Here is a 21,884-nt window from a genome sequence, read left to right as displayed (position 1 = left end):
AGTGCTTGCAACAATAAATGCTCTTTTGGGAAGTAAGCGACTTGGGAAGTGGCCATCTGCTAGGGGAAGAACTTCAGGTTTATATTTTTGCAAGTGGTGCTCTTAGACGTGTTTTTTTATATCACTTTGCCTATGCCTGTCATGCTGCAATGACTTACTAGTAGGGGTGTGCGAATATTCGAAACTTCGAATATTCGATTCGAATTTTTTGGTATTCGATTCGATTCGAACGACACTTTTATTGTTCGAAATATTCGAACCACCCAAAACTAAAAAAAAAAAAAAATCAGAGCGCGTCTGTATCGGTGTTTATTTACAGTGAACTCTCGATAATACGATTCTGGGGGTGCGAATTTCGGGATGATACGAATTTCCGAAAAGTCCCGGCGAAATTGCATCGTTTGCAATGGGAAAATTTTCGGCTGTTACGAACGGACCTGCGCGGCCCGGCGGAAGATACGAACGAGCCGGCGAGGCACCCGACTGCCGAACGAGCAAGTGACGGCTCTCGCTCCCCTGTTTGTCACTCTTTCTCCAGAAACGGCCGGGCTGTTGTTTTCTGCTCGCGAAAACGCTCTGCGCACGCCCAACGCGCTGACACCGCCGCGAAACCACCCCCACGCTGCGAGCGGCGCGGCCGGCGGCGTCAACATGGCGTCGGCTCCAGCCGCGAAGTGGCGCGGGCGCTCAAGCGACCGCTTCTAACTGCTCTTTAAAATGCGGCTCAAGGGAGACACGAAGTTGCTTGTGCGGTAAAGGAGCTGATAATGCATGCGAAAACGGTACTATAAAACATCATCCGCGCTGCTAGTGAAAGCGCCCATAAAATATTTGCCGGGGTGCTAAGCCTAACCATCTCGGGCGGAGCCAAGCCGGCTGTCTCGATCCATCGCCTCCTTTAACTGAGGCGATGCTCGATCTCATCGCAAGTAGTCAGGCTCCTCCATTCTGCCGCGCGCGCCGTGCGTCATTTTCTGACCGAGGTAGGCGCTACCGCGGGCGCGAAATCGTCGATGTGGGCGTGAAAATACAGCGCTCGCAGAGCTGAGGCGAGCGAATCGCGTGCAAAAACGCACCATGCGGTTCACGCTTGGCTGTTGCGGCGTGTAGCGAGCTTGGGCACAGCGAGTGAGGAGACGAGCGCGAAGCTTTACGTGCTCCAAAAAGGACTGCTTTGCGACACGGGGGTTAAAAAAAGCAGATCACGAATTTCTTCACGCGAAAGTAGGAAAAGAAATACACGAAAACTTTTTTCAGCGCAAAAATTTTTGGTCTGTGTTGGTTCGTACGAATTCCGGATGATACGAATATTTTTCGCAGTCCCGCGAGATTAGCATCATCAAGATTTTACTGTATCAGCGCGCGGCAATGTGCACGGGCGCGGGCATGCCAGCTACTTGTGTCTCAAGTGAGCGGCTGTTTTCGGTATCTGGTAAAGTGGTGACGAGCAGGAGGTTGTCACTGCTCCCCGAACATGTCGAGCAGTTAACCTTTCTCCATGTTAACATTTAAGTGAGTGCAGACCTTAACCTGTTGAGTGCAATGGTATTGTGTAATTCCTAATTTTACTTTGTGTGATTTGTTGTGCAATAAAGTTGCAGTTTTTGTGTCTCTAGATGGTGAAAACATTAATTTTACAAAAAACAATAAGTATTCGTATTCGAAAAATATTCGAAAAATATTCGATTCGATTCGAACTTTGTTTTTATTATTCGAATTCGCTTCGAAATTAAAAAATTGATATTCGCACACCCCTACTTACTAGTCATGTTGTACTATCGTACCTGCCCTCCGGCTGATACCACAAGTTCTGCAGTGTCACTATCCAGTGCCTTCCGCTCCTCCGCCTGTGGCTAAGGCGTTGCGCTGCTGAGCACGAGGTCGCGGGTTCGATTCCCGGCCGCGGCGGCCGCTTTTCTGATGGAGGCGAAAAGCAAAAACGCCCGTGTGTACGAGATTTCGGCGCACGATAAAGACCCCCAGGTGGTCAAAATTAATCCGGAGCCCTCCACTACGGCGCGCCTCATCGCCTGCGTTGCGTCGGCGCGTTAAACCCCACAATCAATCAATCAATCAATCCTCCGCCCCCCTTTCTCACTGAAAATAACCATTTCGATACACGACTTCCCTTTCACGAACTGTCTCCCCTAAAAAGTGCCTCCAGCAACACCTGATTTCTCTTTTGCTAACTCCCTCCTATCAGGTCAACTCGTCTCTCACACCATGCGTGTCTCACCAATGCTCCATCACTGAGGCAATGTATCCCTTACATAAGGCATCCCGGAAATGGCCGTTGTTTCCTAGGCTGAGGCTGCTAAAATTTAGTCTTCTATAATGTATGTGTGTGTTTCATATGTACAGACATAAAGCAGGTGAAGGGAATCCTGAACTACTGCTAATACATCAAAACTTTCATAGAACAGCTGCAGAAGCCCTAATGATGATTTGATTATTCAGACAGTTTTGATCAGTGGACTGAGCTTCCTCAAGGCAACGTTAAAATAGAAGAAGGCCAGACATGGCAAAAACTAGTTCGGGAATTTTTTTTTCACCCTCTGTTTTTGTGAGAAATGTAGCCAACATGAATGAAAACATACAAACCAGTTATTCTCCACAGCACAAAGGCAGACAAGACAGGGAGAGGGTAAAATGGGTGACAGAAAAAAAAAGGAGGACTGGTCAGCATAGAGAACTGAAATCGACAAATGGAGGAGTTAAAGAATGGAAACGTGAACGGCAGGGTGCAGCAGCGTCTGCTCGGAGGGCTCAGATTGGTGCAAGGTGCCAAATATGACCGGCTGTGAAAGCAGAATCTAACTAAAATTATCACACTAAATAAAAGTTGTTCCAAACAGAGCTTACTGTGTGCCATGTGGCTTCTGTCTTCATTTGCAACAACTTTTGCAATCCTAAATGTACGCCTGCTGTTATTTTTTAGTCATTTTTGCGGGTGACTACACGGGAAGAGGCATTTGGGAGCTGAAAAATGGGACATTCCCAAAAATCAATTTCACCCTGTTGGAGTTTGTATTTGAGTGAGTGCCGTGCACCAAGCTGTGAGCGTAGAGCTTTTGCCCTTAATGCTGTACAGCTTGCGAAAGAAGAGGGATTGCCGGGCGGTTTTCCACCCTTCAGCAACCGTGGCAGTAGTCGTGCAGTTTTAAAGTCTAGAAGCGAACACTGAAAATGCAAGGAAAACACCGAGGACGTTGTGGTAGAGAAGCGCCAGCGTGCCGCTGCTACTCTAGCAGGGCCAGCAGAAGACTGTCGTCTGTCAACATTTTTTAGTGCCAGCCCATATTACGTCTCATGCCAAAGCCTCAGTGAGAAATTTAAAAATATTCCGTTTTGCTTGTGTATTTCCGGGTTAGAACGGACCTGAGTGAGTTATCAAAGGCTAGTTCTTTCAAACTGAACAAAGTTGTATTCTGTCTTCGTGGAGCCTTTAAAGGAGCCATGAAGACAAAATACAAGTTTTTTTTATTCGAAAGATTTCGTGTTTTATAGTGTCCCCAGTGCTTGTCCGGATGCAAACGAGTTTTTATTCACTGAGAAATTAATCAATTTACGTTAAAATTTTGATTTTCTCACTAAATCGTGTGTTTTCATGATCTGCAATGACATTAGAAGAACCGACCGCTCTGCAGCCGATTGGAAGGACTTGTTTACTGTTAGAGAACCTAGGCAAGCCGTTTTCTGCCTCTGGTTTGTTTTTGACAGAGTGCTCACTCGACAAATATGGTCATGTAAGACACCGTTGCTTGTGTCAATCGGCAAGTGTCGTCTAAAACTACCCCAAATCCCCACAGTCCTGTGCAGCTAAACCAAGCATAGTTCGCGCAGTACCAACAGCAGTACGCATCGGTACTTCTATGTTTACGTGTGCTTTCGTAACTTCCACTGTCGGTCCCACCATTCTTACTGCTTTAAAAAGAATGCGGCCAAAATTTAAGTGCAAATAGCCTGTTCGGCAAGCTTATAAGCTCTGCCTAATTTGCGTTTGCTTTTGCCGGCCTCCACCAATCGCAGAGCTGGCTGGTCTGACATCATAGGTTCTGTTGCGGGAAATGAGCGAGTGGGTCGCATGGACTTTCCCTTTTTAAGTTTTTTTTCCTAATTATACAGCTTATTTGAGAGGAGTTTACGTTTAAAGTGGTGTCAGTATGATTTTTAGCGAGGCAATCTTTTAAATGAACCAAACTTGTGTTTTGTCTTCATGGCTCCTTTAGCTGCATGTGTTATTACCTCACAGGAGTGTTGCAAGTTGGGCAAGTTGGAAATGCATCATGATTGGAACCAGCGCAGACGACACGGGATGCAAAGTGCCTGTCCTGTGTGCTCTTCTTTGCGTCCCGTGTCATCTACGCTCTAGTTCCATTCATGATGTTAGTACTTGCTACTGCCTAAACAGTTCTGAGGTTGACCTCTGTCTGTTTACAGCAATTCGCTTTCATTCACAAACTTGTGATCCAGTTCCACTTCTAATATTGCTAAATGAAAGTGGTGTGAAAGTTCAGAGCCTGATAATAAAGCAACTGGCAAGGCACCATGAAAATATGAGGAACGTAGCAATTGTCACATTAAATGCAATGTGACAATGTGATGCATGGTGTCCTGTAGGTTTTTCTTTTTTTTTTTGCCCCTCCTTATGGCCTCCTCAATACCCTTTTGCTGGTCCCCCGCACCTTATTGCTTCCTGCGTCACAGTATTATTTACCTTTTGATCATATAAATGCAGGAGGGGAGGATACACTGCCCTGAGACCTGTTTTGCTGAACCAAAGCGGTGTCGAAGCCTTCAGAAGAGCACTGGTGAGTATAGCAGTAATATTACTTCTAATCAAACCACTTCGCAGAAGCTCCAGAAAAACTGAGTGTTGCTTGTTTTCGTGGTTTTAGGATTTTCAGCAAAACTGTTGTGTGAGTGAAATCACTTGAATTTGTAGGCATTGTTCCAGTTGTCAAAAATGATGTACCGATTTCTGTGTCATCTCACCCCAAATCATCTACTGCAAGTAAAAAAAACTTGAAATGCTCACACCAAAAAAGTCTATTGCGGGGTTCCAAATGCCAATCTTCAAAACTGTCTGGTGTGTTAACCACGCAGCCATTGCGACACTGTGATGGACCTCCTGAATTTCCGATATGAACGCTGGCATCAATGAACACCTTTATGCGTGGGTAGTTTTTGTAGTTTTTAAGCTATTCTGGCTGTGATAACGCTTGTTTCTCAATAAATGATCTTGCGGATCAGCCCTCTCATGCCAAAACTACAACCAATTAGGCCAGAGCTCCCTTATTCAATCGATAAAGAGCTATCGCACAGTCGTGATTCCCCCGAATTAAGCCAATGTAGTCATGAATAGAATGAGTCACTAAAAAAACAGTTGTCTTTAATAACAGCTTTCTAACAACAACACCGTAGTGGAATTTGTCTCATGGCAGCTGATTACTGCTAGAGAAAAAAGACTGTTTTCTGTGAACGGAATGGTGCTTCCCAGTACTGAAATATGTTCCCAAACATCAAAAGGCTCGAGACGATCCAAAAACCCTGAAGCTGCCATCGGCATTGCGATGCTCGCTGAGTACACCATTTCTGGCGTTGACGCAGATATCTGCCGAGGACAGACTTCGGCATATGGCACGCAGGCAAACACACAATAACTCTCTAGTTACCACAGAATGTTGACCAATTTTGTGGGGTCTAAAAAAAAACAGTTTTTTGTGCTAAACATACTGATTAGGTACATACTGCAGCACATCAAAATGCAGATGATTTGATGCCCTTTCCCACAAAATCAGATTAGCAAAATCGCAAGTTTCTGTCAAAACATTAAAAAAAATTGATAAAATAAGAAGTGTATACCAATTCGGCAATAGTTGAAAAAATTTCGAGTAAACATCCTTGCCAAACATTACAAAAACATATCCTAGAAGAAAAAAAAAAGAGTTGCGTGGAACAATTTGTCAGATATATAAACAAAAATTTTTAGCAGGCATGGTGCCCTTGTTATGCAGTGAAGCCCAACCTCTATTTCAATATGTGCAGCTTCGGATGGGTTTCTAGAAAAAATCTGGTGGTGTGACATTATTAGAGGCGCTAATTTGTCCCCGCGTGGCATAAAAACATCTTGCATTGCATTGCATTCGACATTGCATTTACGGCCAGCAGAAGATTCGGGATGCGACGAAAACTGTTTGGGGTTGAAGACGAAATTCAGTGGTTCGTAACATTCACTGTGAGCTTATCATCACTTATCTGTGGAAACTTTCACTTTTTTTTATTTGTGAATACCCTCAGTGTTGCACATTCAAGACACGAGTGGGGTAGAAAATACAATAACAACAAAAAGTAGCAACGTAAACACAAAATATGCAGCACAATACAACACGTACATACCACAATAACATCAAAAGTGTTCATCCAAGGCATGCCGCTTTGCTAAAGATAAGGTTACACAACGCTAGTATGAACACCAAGTCGTTGGATGTCAATTCAGACAAGGAGAGAGCTTCCAATCAGCCTTGAACACTGCCAGCTGTTCACCGGCGAGCTTCATGAGTACGAGGCTATTTTTTAGAGGTCTAGTGTCGCTTCTTGCTAAAACTGTGTATTCCGGCAAAGTCTCCCAAAGGCTTGATATTTTGTCTTTTCGAAAATATTAGGCAGCACTGCAATGTCAAAGGCTCGTAGTTCTGAACTCTTTTCATCGCATGACAGCTGCTCAATGAAAGCTTGCTGGGCACGATTCTAATGCACCGCACCTTATTCCTATGAGCAGGGCTAACTTAGCGAGTCAAAAGATGATAATAAGCTGCGAGTGAAAGTTCTGGCAGATAAGTGGTGATCAGAACGTCACCAAGCATCCACCACCGAGTTTGATTTTAAGCGTATTTCTTCGCGTCGCTTGCTTGCCCTGAATATTGTGCTTGCTTTAGTACGTCATTGACAAGAAGTTTTTACATCACGTGGGGACTAAGTTGTTCCTCTAATGATGTCGAACTGTAAGATTTTTTTCCTGAGAACCATCCAAAATTGTGTATTTTGAAATGAAGGTTTGGCTTCACCATGAGGTGCGGGCACCATGCGTGCTAACGTTTTTTTTTCTATATCTGACCAATTAATTTGTAGAACTCAATTTTTTTCTAGGGCAGGTTTTTGAAATGTGTACCTATAAAATGCATTGTCTAAATTTTTTCAGCTACTGGTGGTTTGTAAACAGATATCTGCCAGATATCTCCCCCCCCCCCCCCATTTGCTTTGACATCTGGATAAAATTTGTGATTTTGATCATTTGTTCTGCAATCATTATTTACGAAGGCATTATTAAAACTGGTGTTCTAGGAAAGGGCGTTGAATCATCTGAATTTGTGCCACTGCACTATGTGCCTAACCAATATGTTTAACACAAAAACGTTTCCTTAGACCCCTGAAAAACAGTCAATTTTCTGCAGTAACAAAAGCGTTGAGGCTCTTGTGTCAGCTTTACTGCATCATTCTGAATTTGTGCACAGAAGCTCCTGCAGTGCATGGGAAACTTGAGGAAAAGTTTAATACAAAACAAAGGACATCCAAAGTAGGTAAATAACTTGGGATAGGGGAACTAATTATATTCGGTGACAACTTAAGAACGGCACCGGAAGTTGCCACTGTGCCTTATCACTGTAGCTGGATGTTTCTCCGCGCGGCGCAAGTAGGGCGTTACTGGGAATATTTTGAACATGGCGTGAGCCGTTCCCGTGATTTTTTGGACTAATATGCTTATAAACGACTCCAGTGACGACAAACAAACTGCGTGAGGCAAGGCAGACGATGTTACGCATTCATAGCAAACCCCTTTCAAAACGCGCGCGCGCGCTGACGTCACGGGTCCGGCGCTTTGGCGGAGTGATACACTACATGAGGTGGTGCCGTTCTTGAGTTGTAACCGAGTATATCGTGGCTTGTCCCTTCGTGGGAGAAATCAAACCTACCCGCCGTGGTGGCTCAGTGGCTAAGGCGTTGCGCTGCTGAGCACGAGGTCGCGGGTTCGATTCCCGGCCGCGGCGGTCGCTTTTCTGATGGAGGCGAAAAGCAAAAATGCCCGTGTGTACGAGATTTCGGCGCACGTTAAAGATCCCGAGGTGGTCAAAATTAATCCGGAGCCCTCCACTACGGCGCGCCTCATCGCCTGCGTTGCGGTGGCGCGTTAAACCCTACAATCAATCAATTGTCCCTTCAAGGCTCTTTTGTCAGCTTTACCACATTGCTCTCAAATTGTGCAGCAAAGCCCCTCCACTGCATGAAAAACTTTGGAACAAGTTTTGAACAAAATCGAAGGACATCAAAAGTAAAATAATGGAGTTAAGGAAACTAAATATGTTGACATGAATTTAAAGACAAGTGGTTCAAAATTTTTTTTTCTTGCTGCCACTAAAACATTATGAAACTGAGGCACATGACATAGCAGTAGTGCCCTTTGTACTGACAACTTAGGTTTATTTTCCATCATTATTAAGTGTGGTCTTAATAACCATAACTATCAGCGTGTGCTTCATAAGTTAAAAACTGTTGAAGGAAAAAAAAACTAAAAGGAGGGTTGACATTGCATGGAGTAGGAAATATAGTCAGTCTCGTTGAATAACTTAAAAAAAGGGTAAAAATTACTCACTGAAGCATAGACTGAAGCTGCAGGCAAATTTCTATCAAGCTTAAAAGCAAAAGATAAGTGCGAAAAGAAGCGCACCAAATAGTTTGTGCCATATGTGCCGTTCTTATATGGAGAGGTCTATATCCTATTAGTCTCTAGGCCATAAGGAATTTTGGCCACTTATTGTGAATCATGTAAGTACAGGCGTTTCTCGGGCCGAATTTAACCTGCGGAAAAAAGCAAAGGCACTGGTTTGGGAGCTCTTGGATGTTTATTTATCAAGAAAAGAGCACACAGTGACTCTGTGCTCCCGTGTGGCAATGAACTTGAGCATTTATAAACTTCGCTATGATTCCTCTGTCATCATTACGCAGCCCACCATTAAAGGGGGTTTACTGAGATGATGCAGTCCATAAATTTAGTTGCAATCAAGTGCTTGTCCTAGCATCTTCTTTCTTTGTCTCGTGCTTTGCACTTGAGTTTTTAAGAACTTTGCACCAACGTACCCAGTGCTTTTTACTGAACAGGTTGAGTTAGACTTTGTACCCCTCTTGTATTTTTTTGCAGTTTGAACCATGCCCTTCGTGTTGCAATGTGTCTCGGTGCACTTATTGTTTTGTTACTCGTGCTGCTTTTAAGCCTTACATAGATGTTTTCATGCCATCAAAAGTGGGGAGCAGCAGCCTTTTGCACTCCTAAATTCTTAGTCTCCCTCCCTGGTGCTTTAATATCCCCTTAATGGCTGCAATAATTTTCGAAGCCTTTGCATTTTTGGAATTTCCATGTGTAACTTGATACATTATACATAGGTTCCCCCATATGAAACATTTCATAGCAAAGTGAGAATTTGGGAAGCAAGCAAACGTGAAGGCACAGGGCATGTTCCTTGCCCTCTTTTCATCAGGCACTGGGAAGTTAGCCTGTCGATGATTTTACTGTGCTTGCTGCAATTTTATTTTACTTTTGTCTTATAGTTTAATATCTTCATTGATATTTCTGCCAGGTCCGAGACAAGGTGTTCGCAAATCGGACGTTACCGTACAGCGGGGAGTACCGGTGGACACTTGGCAGCGTGTGTGCAGTCTCTGAAGATCTGTGGATTGACTTTGTGGACTTCTTATGTAAGAAGACTGTCTTATAAAAACAGCAAGCAGATAACCAGCCTTTAAAAAATCATTCCAATTCATTTTCGCACTAGTTAACCTTGCAACAGCAGGTGTGCAAAGCTGGCCTTTACGAAACTTGTTATTTATTTTCATTCCGGTTAGACTACCACGTCTCTGTTGTGACAAGCCATAGTTAACAATAAAACATGATTTAAATATCTGTATTACTTTTAAGCTATTTGTATTTTTTTGTAATTTAAAACAGCTGCGATAGCCTAAGCAGGCTTTTCATTCAAATGTGTATCATATTCGTCTTTAATAAACCAATTTCCAAATACTTCTGGTTTGCTTTGATGTACTTGTATGAAATGGTTCATGACGCTGCATGCATGTAAGCTCAAATTGCAGTGTTGTGAGCTAAGTTAATGCGACTGCTTCCATGGGAAACCAAAGTTTACATTTCATATTTTATACTTGCTCACAGTTGATGCTGCTGCTGCTGCTGTAGGTGTTTTGAAGTTAAATCTCACACGCACCAGAGAAGTCTCTTAGTGATTACAATGACCACCTTTGACAAAGTGACAGATATAAAACTGGCTGCCATGAGATTTGTACCTATTCAAGACGGGGACAGTGGTTATGAAGCAACCATCAGTTGACTCTCTTGGGACAATAGGGGCCCTCTGCCAGACCTTCTTAAAAAGGATGCTGAGTTCAACTGGGGTGTATCTCAAGCAGAGGCATTTGGTAAGTTGATATCCGCTCTCACCACCTCACCTATCTTCGCCCACTTCGACCCCACTGTCGCCACCGGAGTCTGGACTGATGCTAGTGGACATGGCATCACTGCTGCTATCCTGGCCCAGTGACAGGACGGTGGAGACCGTCTAATTGCGTACCCCAGCTGTCTCTTCACATCTGCTGAACAGAACTACTCACTCACGAAGAGGGAGTGCCTCGCGCTGCTGTGGGCTGTTGCAAAATTTCACCAATATCTGTATGGCTGCCCCTTCTCTGTGATAACCGACCACCATGCGCTCTGCTGGCTTTTTTCTCTGAAAGACCCAACAGGACGACTAGGCCGCTGGGCTCTGCTTCCACAGGAGTATTCATACACCGCAACTTTTAAGTCTGGCCGCTTGCATCAAGGTGCTGATTGTCTGTCCCATTACCCGGTTGACAACCTTGACCCTGCCGCTTCGAGCGACCCGATTAGTGTGCTCGCAGTAACGGATTTCCTGCGCCTTGGGGACGACCAGCTCTGTGACCCTTCTCTGTGCACAGTTATACAATCCAAACTCTGCATCCCCTGAGCCGTCACTGCAGTGACGTACGTATGCAGGATTTTGCTTTGGAGAGGGGGGATTGGGCCCACATAAAAAGTGGAGAACATAACAAAAATTACCAAATAATAATAATGAAAACAAAAACAAACAAACCCAATAACTATGGCTCATGGTTTATCCAGCCCTGAAAATCGCCCCTCCATCCCAAAAATTGCAAGGGGAGGGGGGCCTGCGTACGCCAGTGATTCTACTTCTGGCCAGGGCTGTACCGGTCTGTCTGGCATTATGTGGCGTCTTGTGACCTCTACCTATGCCGTAAAAAGCCTACGACATCCCCAGCAGATCTGCTCCAACCACTGGACATACCCCCCGAACCGTACTTTCTTGTGGGCGTCGATCTCCTTGGTCCGTTCACGGCGTTTAATGGGCAACAAGTGGATCACAGTAGCCACTGATTACGCGACACGTCACGCCATCACACGCGCTCTCCCCACCAGCTGCACCTCTGCCATTGTCAATTTTCTTCTCCAGGACGTCATCCTTGATCATGGCGGTCTTCACCAGCTCCTCACTGATCGAGGCCACTATTTTTTGGCCCGGGTTGTTGCCAATAGGCTGTGCTTCCTTGACGCAACACAAGATCACGACTTCATACCACCCTCAGAAGAATGGTCTCACTGAGAGACTCAACAGAACACTTACAAACATCCTATCAACATATGTCTCCGACAACCATTGTTACTGTACGTCACATTTGCGTGCAATTCATCCCATCACGAACGACACAGCTGGATATTCTCCCTTTTACCAGCTCTACGGCCGCGAACTCGCTTGGACATTCTTTTGCCGTCTTCAGTTACAACTTCCATATATGCGTGAGCCACAGTTGACCGTGCCGACCATGATCAACAAGTTGCCCACTCTCGCCTCTGCTCACCGCGGTTTTCCCAAAAGGCACTTTATGATACCCAGCACCCCGACCTCCAGTTGTCGCCTGGGGCTCTCATTCTTTTGTGGTCACCGTCCCGCCACATGGGGCTGTGTGTAAAACTGACGTTCCCTCACTCAGGGCCCTACCATGTGATATGCCAAGTCACCCCAGTTACATACGAAATATCTCCAGCTGCTCATTCGCCAACTTACCACCCACCTAAAGCCATATCATTGGCCTCCTACAACACCGCCTGAGGAAGCACCGAGACGGTCCTTTTTGCTGCAGAGGTTATATCAGTGTGTGTCAGGCGCCAAAGAATGGGAAGTTAATACATAGCCCCAAGCATTGTGGGCATGTGTTAGGGCTCAGCTGAAAAGAAGACGCTTGGCATGCTGGGGTATCGAGGAGCCATTGGAAGTAGATAGGGATGAAGAGGTTTCTGCAATGGCCAACACGGTGCTTGCTTCTCCGTAAATACGTGTTTTAAATACACCTTCATTTTTACGTATTCCTCTCCGTAACACTATGACTAAAGTGGATGAGCACTGCACCGCGGTTTACTCCACAACAGTCGTCAGCAAAGGTGAAGACAAAGTGAACCCCTACTTCGCTATCGCTCACATTGACAGCAAAGAATGAGTCAAGAGTTCAGTCTGCTACCGTGCTGAGTCCGCTACATCCAAGCTAGGCCTGCGAATGTGCTGGGTGATTAAGCACCTTATTTCCATCAGTGACTTACCGCTAGTGTATAAACAAGCATGTAGAATTCCGTACTAACAAAGAGAGGGGCAGGTTCAATTGGAGGCTGATCGACAAAGGAAATTTTGAACATTACAATCTCTGTGATCCGGCCGCGGTGGCTGCTTTTCAGATAGAGGTGAGAAGCGAGATGCCTGTGTGTCTAGATTTCGGCGCACGTTAAAGATCACAAGGTGGTTCAAATCAATCCACAGCCTTCCACTAAGGTGTGCCTCATAGCCCAGGTGTAGCTTCAGTGTGGAGCGGCTAGAAGGAGGAAAACGTGACGTCACTTGGATCGCCTAGGGACGACGACGAAATAAGTGCAGTGTTTCCCTGGGTCCCCGAGTGAACGCTCTGTGCCGTGAGTATCCACTGTGCCAATTTGTGCTGATTGCCACCAAAGTATAACCAAAGGCAGCTGTAGCTGCGTGAATTTATCGTGAATGTTAGAATTGCGCGAGGTCCCTATCCAATGGGGTGTACTTGCGACATTTCAAGAGAGACTTGCAGCATGGGCTCAGTGTAGCTCAGCCATGCCAGTCTCCGGCGTTTGCTGTCACAGACACCGAAGAGCGGGGAAGAGGACATCGATGTGCATATTGTCCTAGCAAGGTTAGTAACATCGTTATTGTAGTTTTTGTGTTTACACCACCGTGCTGTGTAGTTAAAGCTGCGTAAATCCTTTTTGTTTGTGTGGCTGCCTCAACCTCCTAGCTGTCACTCATTCACGATAGTATTATGATAACACATTTTGTACAATCTTGAATTCAAAGTTAGTGTGTGCTGCATACTTAAACGAGGAACAGAGACAGTGGAAAAAGACAAAAGACAATAGTTGGTGCGCTAACCAACACCTGTTTTGTGTATCCAACACGTGGTCAGTCTTTTCCCACTGACGCTGTTTCTCGTTCATGCGTGGAGCAAACACTAGATTCAAATTACCATGCTATATATCCCCACACACTCCAGCCGCAATTTAAAGTGTTTCATTGTTGTTCCTTTTGTGTAGGAGCCCGCAACATTGCTCAAGGCTGATCGAACCAGTGGGTAGTACTCCTCAAAGCACAGTCCAAGTATGCATGTGTTTGATAGTGTCAATCTCACGAACGCATCAGAGCTCTAGCTTTTCATGCAGTTAAGTTGCATTATGGCGTGGGAGTACGTATGGAAAATGTCGGTTCTGTACCGAGAGCGTAACAATATTGCGAAAAAAAAATCTTTGAAATTGTTAGTCAAAATAGAAGTAAGAGGGAGAGAGAGATGATAGACAAATGATGGCTCAGAATCAGAGCGTTCAAGGGGCTGTGAATGTTGCTCAGCATTTTGGGCACGTTATGAGGAGGCACTAAGACAACTGTAGGTAAGGTGTACATTGAAAGTGAAGGGAAGATGGGACAAATAGTAATGGGCAGGGCATAAAGCCATTGAAAACTTGAAAGCGTGCAAATAACCGGTACAGACAGGAGGGACACACACAAGGACTTACTCGCAACTGCCTTTTTATTGAAAAACACAAAATTAATACACAAAAACAAATCAATGATTAGAGAAACATATGGTGCCGATTAGCATGTTCTCCTGCCCATGTAGAGTGACGACTTCCTGACACACTTGTGACTATGCTCATTGATAAGAAAGGCCTCCACCAGTTCCTTAACAATCATATCACTATGCCTGCACAACACTAGTCTCATCGAACAAAGGGTGGCAAAAACACTTTTTATAATGCGCAAGAAGACTTGTGCTCGTTGAATTCATTGTCGTGGACACATGCTCTCTCGGATGGACCTTTAGACATCGTCCTGTCTGGCCCACATACACAGAACTACATGACAACGTAATTCTGTAAACCATGCCAATCGTACAACGAATGAAAGGCTGCGCATGGTCAACACCGCACTTGTTCCCCCTCTTCCTCAGGCAATCCTTGTTATTAGCCATGTGGCAGAGATTGCGCACTTTTGCTTTTGCAGAAAAACAACATACAGGGAGATCCTAAGTCCTTGTCAAGAAAGATCACAAAAAGTTCAATTTGAATCGCTCAGCTTCTAAATTTGCCAAATGTAACTTAACACTTCATTGTACCAGTCATGCTCAACTGAGGAATGGTAGACAGATGGGGGAACAACTGGCAGAAAGGGCCATTAGCACGCATTTCATGTGTCTATGTAAATATTTAAAAAACGTACTGGTATGAAATTTTTGTGTTACGTTTTTCTCATTGCTCTGGTTTACTAGCCCAGGAATCATATAATGGGATGATAGATGGTCGAATGCAGGGTAAATAATTATTTTGAGCCTTGTTTATTCATGTTAGTTTCGGTTTCGACAAAACGGACACCAAAGCGGCCGCCATGAGAGAATGTCGCTCTTGATCTGTTCTCGTTGCATCATGGTCAGTCTGGACACGCCTGCTCGAGTGAGCGAACATGCCGAGGCTGGCCGTGGTCCCACGGGCCCGGGCCGCATGATATCAGTCCCAAAACTGGCTGCTGTTGGCGTGCGCCAACAGCAGCCAGTGTGTTGGCTAAGTCACTGGAGCCCTGATGTCAGCAGTTTGGGGCGAAGTGCATGGCCAGGCACTCTAGGTGTCTTGCTTATGCCAGTGTCGATAGGGTATTCATTCTGAGCTTTCCTGTGCATTCAAATATTAAAATTGATTTAAAATCGGTATGTTATACTAAATGGTTGTTATTAAAATCTTCATATACAAAGGAAACTTTTTGCATAGTTATCTCAGCTTTGATATTTCGTGTCAGTACTCCTCAGAGGCTAATCATTTTAAGAATGTTTAATAGTGGTACTACTCCTTAAGGCATTTTTTACTTGTTTTAAGCTGACTTGTTTTGAGTTTGGAGCTAAGAGAGACCGTTACATTCTGGCTGTAGATTTCTGGTCATCAGTATTTCTAAGTCGTTCTCCAAAACATTTTTTGCTCTGAACTTCTCTGAAATTTCGAGGGCACCTAACTGAACTTAGTTGTGATTAATGCATTATCGTGCAAAGGTCAAGCATGCTCCACCCTTGCACTCATCTGGTAGAGGATCATCCTTACATCAGGAAAGGGTTTTGTTTTGCTGAATCTTTGCAACTAAGGGCAACTATAGAACTTGCTGCCCATATAGGAGTGCTCTCCAGCCAAATCAGCCTTAGGTGTCACAAAAGAGTGAGAGTAAGAACTTTAAATTGTGTTACAAGAAAGCACTATACAGCAGCCTGCTTTTTTGGAATGTGTAAACAGGTCGACCAACCTAATGGTGACTGTAGGATGTGACTTGTTTGTGGAGGGGCAAAATCAGAAAAAAGAGAAATGAGCAAGTAAGTCATCGTTGCACGATCACTTCTGCGACACCCAAGTTGGGCTGCCTGCAATTTACGCGCAAACAAAATTGTATGCGAGATGTTTACAGTTTTATTGCCTGGTTTAACGAGATTGGTATACAAAATTTTGAGGAAAGCTGGAGTTGGCCGTGTTTTTATTGGTCTTCGGGGTTTTTGTGGAAATTGCCGCTTTATTATTATTTACTTTATAATTTTTTTAACTGCTACAGGAATGTTAATTTGTAGATGCAGTTGTTCCATGTATCTGGTGTTCTACATTTATTTATTCACGATCTGCTCATGTGCCACACCCCTCATTGATGCCCGTAGGGCATCAATGAGGGGTGTGGCACATAAGCAGATTAAACGAAGAATAATAACATAAGAGAATTCCGCCACGTGCGTACAAAAAAAAATAAAAGAAAAAAGATTCAGCAGATCGAAACATCGAAGAGTGTCCAAATTCGCATACTAAAAAACATACAGGCAAGAAACACAATAATAGTGTAGTGTGTTTAAGCTATTTGGTCATCTGAATTTTGAATGAGAGGCTCCTAAGAAAATATGTGTGGTGCTTGACCAGTTTTCAAAATGATTTTTTTTTTACTTTTCAGTCTCAACATTGCAGGCATGTGGATGCACCTACAACATTTGTGCTGGGCACTAGCTCTGATAGCTGTTATAGTCTATGGCTGTGAAACTGGGAGTAAATAAAACTAAAAACTCTCTCCTTCCTTTGATATATTCCTTTTACATTTTTAAAATAAAAGAGTGCAGTAACATGGAAATAATATTGAGGACAATACACGAGCACTTGTCAACATCGTACCCTGGTCACTTATCTAGCTGATATTTGTGCTGCAGTTAAAACAACTATAGCTGCCAGCTAGCCAGCATTCACAACCATTTCAAATTGCACCTCTCAAGCTGAAAAGTTGTAATTGAATTCATTCATTTCTCCAAGGAACATTTCAAAGAGAAGGCATGATAAAGATAGAGATGATGATGCAACAATGCAGCTGCATTGTTGCATCATCATCTCCAGTACTAAAATATCCAAAACCTAGGTTTTGGATATTTTAGTACTGCCTCCCCATCTGCTCGAAGCAATGTTCTAATGCTTGCTCTACATAACTTACTAGAAATTTGGGCTAGTGTCATAGCAATCAAGCATACTGCAATAACCCAAGCTTGTTTACTTTAACTGAGGATCTAGAAACTGTTTTGAAGAGGCAATATCTCATCCCACTTTTTTTTAAATGCAGAGCATTTCTTAGCCTCGCCTCTTCCTGCGTCGGACGGCGTCCACAGCTCCGCGTCCGCAGCAGGTGCGCCTCTCCCCCTTCCCTCCTCTCTCTCAACAGCAGCTGGTGCGCGCGCAGTCAGCCCGTTCGCCCCGTCGCGGTCTCGGCAGGTGCGTGATAGCAGCGCGATGACGCGTGGAAGGGCGCGCGCTGCTTGCGCATGCGGGCTCTCCCCCCCATACCGCTCTCCCTCTACTGCGCGCGCTGCAAATATAAAGCGGCTAGCGGTCGCTCGTGCTTCAGTCACTGCGTTGCTCCTTCCTTCCTTGGTTGACGCTCGCTCCCACGTTTACTCGTGTCTGCTACTCCAGCATCACGGAAGAAGCGAAGCAACACTGCCTTCAACCAGTACTGAGGCCCCAATGCTCTGCATTTACTCGTGTTCCCCTCGCGGGAAGGCGCGGGAATTTTTTTTTAGTTTAAAAGTGGCACATTGTACTGTTGTTGCGATTACTGTACTCCCCGGTACACGAGTGCGCTTCTAGGAAATTTCTCAGCTCTGCACGAAATTTTTTTTTTAAATGCAGAGCATTTCTTTAACTCACGATGTCACCCGGCGTTGTCGGCGTGCCTCGGCGTCCGCAACAGCCGTTCCAGGTGCGCCCTCTCCCCCACTCCTCCTCTCCCGCATCACGCTACCCTCCTCGCTCTCAACAACAGGTCCGCACCCCTCCCCCTATACTATATAAAAAAATAATACTTACCGGCGCCTGGTTTCGATCCCACGACCCTGCGGGCGGAACGCAAGGTACATGGTGCTCTACCCACTGCGCCACAAAGCCGACACAGAATGGAAGGCTACGAACGCGCCTTATATCCTTGACTCATTCAAACTACGTCAAGAAGCTGCTGATACAACGTATACCACCAACTCCCCAAACACTAAACGTTAACGCAATACACCCACCCCCTATGCGACGCATTTACTCGAGTCCCCCTCGCGGGGAGATGGGCCCTTTTTATTTTCTCATCGTTCTTGAAATAATCAAGAAGCTTAAACGCAGGGATAATTCAGTGCCGGAGAAATAATATAGAGTTTTAGTGTCTGTTCCGTCGTGTACGTAGTTACCTAGCTTGTTGACCGGGACCCGTGCACGTGGGCTTAGTTCCGCGGGCCGGCCTTCGCCATGTTCGCGCATTCGTCACGGCGGGGAGAGCCTCCTCGTCCTTCCTCCTCACTCGCCCCGGTGGCTCAGTGATGGAGGAGAAAAGCAAAACTTTTCTGATGGAGGCGAAAAGCACAAATGCACGCGTGTGTACGTGTATTTCGGCGCACGTTAAAGATCCCCAGGTGGACATAATTAATCCGGAGCCCTCCACTACGGCGCGCCTCATCGCCTGCGTTGCGTTGGCGCGTTAAATCCTACAATCAATCAATCAATTAATCGTCCTTACTCCTCGCCCTTCCGCGCGCGCAGGCGCAGTCGGGTCCCGGTTATCACGGCAACTACGTACACGACGGAAGAGACGGACTGCTAAAACCCTTTAATGAAGAAAACGTCCTCCAATATTGGTCGGTGCGGCAGCAGTCAGCAGTAATATTAGGGCCACGCAGAGGAAAAAAATGTTGAAATCTGTAAGAATAAAAGAACCAGCGCAGGACAAACTCGGGGCAATATGCATGCATGGACACAATCAGGCAGGAGCACGTCGCATTCGTAAAAAAGATATCGTCAAGCAAGACGCGCGTCAAAACTAACATAATCCGCCTCTTTCATTGCGGTGTGCTGCCACCTAGCGTGCCTAGCGGAAGTTGAAGCCGTAGGGTTTGCCGGCGTTTCCTCCGGCTGCGTTCTCGTTGTATGCGCGGCAATCCCACATTACGGCGAGGAGCAGCCGAAGTTTTTCTTCTGTGTTGGTGTTTTAACGCCTTAAGACGACAGCCCCTGGTCATCACATAATACCAGGCGGCTTCTTATCACTGAATGAGGGCTGGCAGAGAAATCTCGGACAGATCCGTGTGCCGTCCGAGTGGCAGCTCGAGCAGTACTTGGAGTCGTCTGGCATGAAGTGCGATCGCCAGTTCAACAAAGGCCGGCAGTTCGCAAAATGCCTTTAAGCGCTGGACACATGTACGATTGGTACACGCGATTCGCATGCGACTGATCGTTACGACTGTCGCCACTAGTCGTACGCGTGAATTTGAGACGGCCCGATGCGCGCATGAGATGCGTCGTCGGCGTCGCTCCGCCCACAGTTTTTGCACCATGGTCAACTACGACGATCGCTGAGCTGAATTTGTAGATTCTGCGCGTTTGTTCGCAAGAAAATGGATAAAGCAAGCAATCGTGAAGCGTTTTCTGCCTTCGGAAACAGTCCGCGCACACGCCGGCCGCGCCTGCCAGCTCGGCACACTCAGCGGCTCGAACCGGCGCAGACCACGGTAGCAACCGCGCTTGTCGCTGCTCTTCTGAATCAATCTGATCGCTAAAAAGTTCCACATGCGAGAAAGTAGGTGTTAGTGTGGTGAAAAATTGTGCTAGGGATTGTTGTCAGGGCTTATTTTAAAAGCGGCGATCAGATATATCTGCTGCGATGCAAGCCTACGCTGACCGCTCGCCGCGGCGCGCGGTGCGCCGAGCAGCCGAGAGATGGCGATACCTGCGCGGAAGCATCGAAACAGGCTACGCAGATGTCTTGGTCACCGATCGCTCAAACGGCAGTTATAACTTAAATAGAGTTCCACATGCGAGAAAGGGTATGATAGTGTAGTGAAAAGTTGTGTTGCGGATTGTCATTCGCAGTTGCACAGATAGCAGCGATCAAATATCCGCCAGGATGCTAAGCCTACAGTTCCCATCACCCGAGCCGACGCGAGCGACGCAAGCCGCCGTAGCCGATCGCGTGCGGCCGACGGGAAGCGATAGAAGCCGGCACCGTTCCCTTTTCGGCACTCCGAGTTACAGCGGAACGCAGCACAAGTTGTGGGCATTGTTCCGCGCACAACGAGCGCACACAAAAAATCAAACGATGTAAATACAACCACGACCCCTTCCCGCTTGTGCGGGAGCTGTGGGGAATGTCGTCTGCTGCCCCTACTGGACTGCTTAGGGACTTGGCCGCTAGGGGATTGCGCATGCGCAGTGGGGTTGTGAAAGAGGCGGATTACAAAAGGAAGCATCTGTGCCAGACGTTTCTTGAGTCGCCTGCTGCTAGACGTCGGCAATCAGCTTCTTACCGGGAATTCCCTAGGAGGCGATGCGCGAGGACACAACGACCCTCCTCGCTTCAACAATAAATTCCCTAAATGTCCCCAACTTTTGACGTCACTGACAGTGGTTTTAGGAGCCAATCAAAGCGTTGAATTTCTTCCTCCTTTTAGCCTCATGCGCTTCGGCGCATACAACCGCCAAACTATCCCCGCGTTGGGGGGCACCAGCACTTCTAGCTGAGAAATCCGACGACTTATTTCGACTGGTGGGAAGTGACTACTCCTATACCCCTGCCCCAACTAGAGGAAACCCTTGCGCAGCTTGAGTCAGCCAAATTTACGGTTGCTGATTTCGAATCTGGGTTCCGGCTGACATAAATGGATCCGCAAAATGTTGAAAAAACAGCATTTAACACCCAGTCTCCAAATTGCCAGTGGAGGCACATGCATGTGAGACTTGCAGCTGGTCCCAACTAGTTTATGCCATATTCCCAGCTGGGTGCTGGGACCAGCGGTGCCCAGTTGGAAATGTGGCCATAAACCAGTTGGGACCAGCCATTTTTTATGACGAAATCCTCTCGTCCAGCAGCGACTGCTGACGTAATCTTGGCCGAGTTCGTGCTTCGTTTACATGAAAAAATATAATTTATAGCAGCCCCTTGGAGGCAATTGAGGAAGTGCTGATCAGGCTCCGAGCCGCTGGCTTAAAGTTGAAACGCTCAAAGTGCCAACTTGAATACATAGTTTCGTATGACGGAGTAAAACCCGTGTTCGATGCGCACGGGGGTTTCTTGGCTTGGTCGGGTGCTATATAGAACGATGAGCGAGATTTCGCCCGATCCAGGGAAAACCACTGACAGCATTAACCGCAAAAACACCGAGTTCGCATGGTCGGATGAGGCAGAGGCCGCCTTTGAGGACATAAAGGGAAAGCTATAGTAACGGCCCCTTGACAAGTTACTCATATTTCAGCCGGCCCCTGTTTTGGCGAGCGATGCCTCTCAGTTTGCAGCGGGTCGGGTATGTCGCAAAAGAACGCAAAAGAATATTTTAGTCGAAAAGAATGCAAATATCTTTCGTGTATTGGTGTCTTGCCGCAAATACACATAATGTTTTCTTTTTGCTCAGCATTGCAATGTTGACAAGCATGAACATCGCCACGAGATTTAGTATTTTAGAAATGCTTTGTCTATGCATAAATGTCTCGTTGAAGCATTCCATTAAATTTTGGCTGGGTGGCTGAACCGAGGGACAGACAAACAGGCCACAATTTTCGCGTTGAAGCGGCTAGAGGCGCCTTTACAAAATGGTCGCCATCCTGCCCTGCGAAAGTGGATGTCCGTGCGAAGCTGTTGTAAAACACTACAAATGCTGATGGGCAATGGTATAAGTCTCGGCGGGCTTGTCGCTTG

At 45.9% G+C, this 21,884-nt stretch overlaps 2 protein-coding genes across 9 annotated transcripts in view; one reads left to right on the top strand and one right to left on the bottom strand.

Annotated features, from left to right (window-relative positions):
- Positions 1–10,059, top strand: part of LOC144155846 (uncharacterized) — a 75,395-nt gene extending 65,336 nt beyond the window's left edge. For all 5 annotated transcript variants that reach the window (XM_077687523.1, XM_077687524.1, XM_077687522.1 and 2 more), the window contains exons 3-4: positions 4,739–4,811; positions 9,633–10,059. In XM_077687523.1, the coding sequence (XP_077543649.1) occupies positions 4,739–4,761 (23 nt within the window). In that variant the 3' untranslated portion in view covers positions 4,762–4,811; positions 9,633–10,059. The remainder of the gene's footprint in view (positions 1–4,738; positions 4,812–9,632) is intronic.
- LOC144155851 (uncharacterized) overlaps positions 1–21,884 on the bottom strand; it is a 1,021,707-nt gene that overhangs the window by 292,292 nt on the left and 707,531 nt on the right. The gene's annotated exons all lie outside the window — the stretch shown is intronic.

The sequence above is a fragment of the Haemaphysalis longicornis genome, unplaced genomic scaffold, assembly GCF_048455015.1.
Source record: "Haemaphysalis longicornis isolate Haplotype H1 unplaced genomic scaffold, Haemaphysalis longicornis Haplotype H1 scaffold_1, whole genome shotgun sequence".
NCBI lineage: Eukaryota > Metazoa > Arthropoda > Arachnida > Ixodida > Ixodidae > Haemaphysalis > Haemaphysalis longicornis.
Note: the sequence above shows the minus strand (reverse complement) of the source record. Positions and strands in the feature narration are given on the sequence as shown.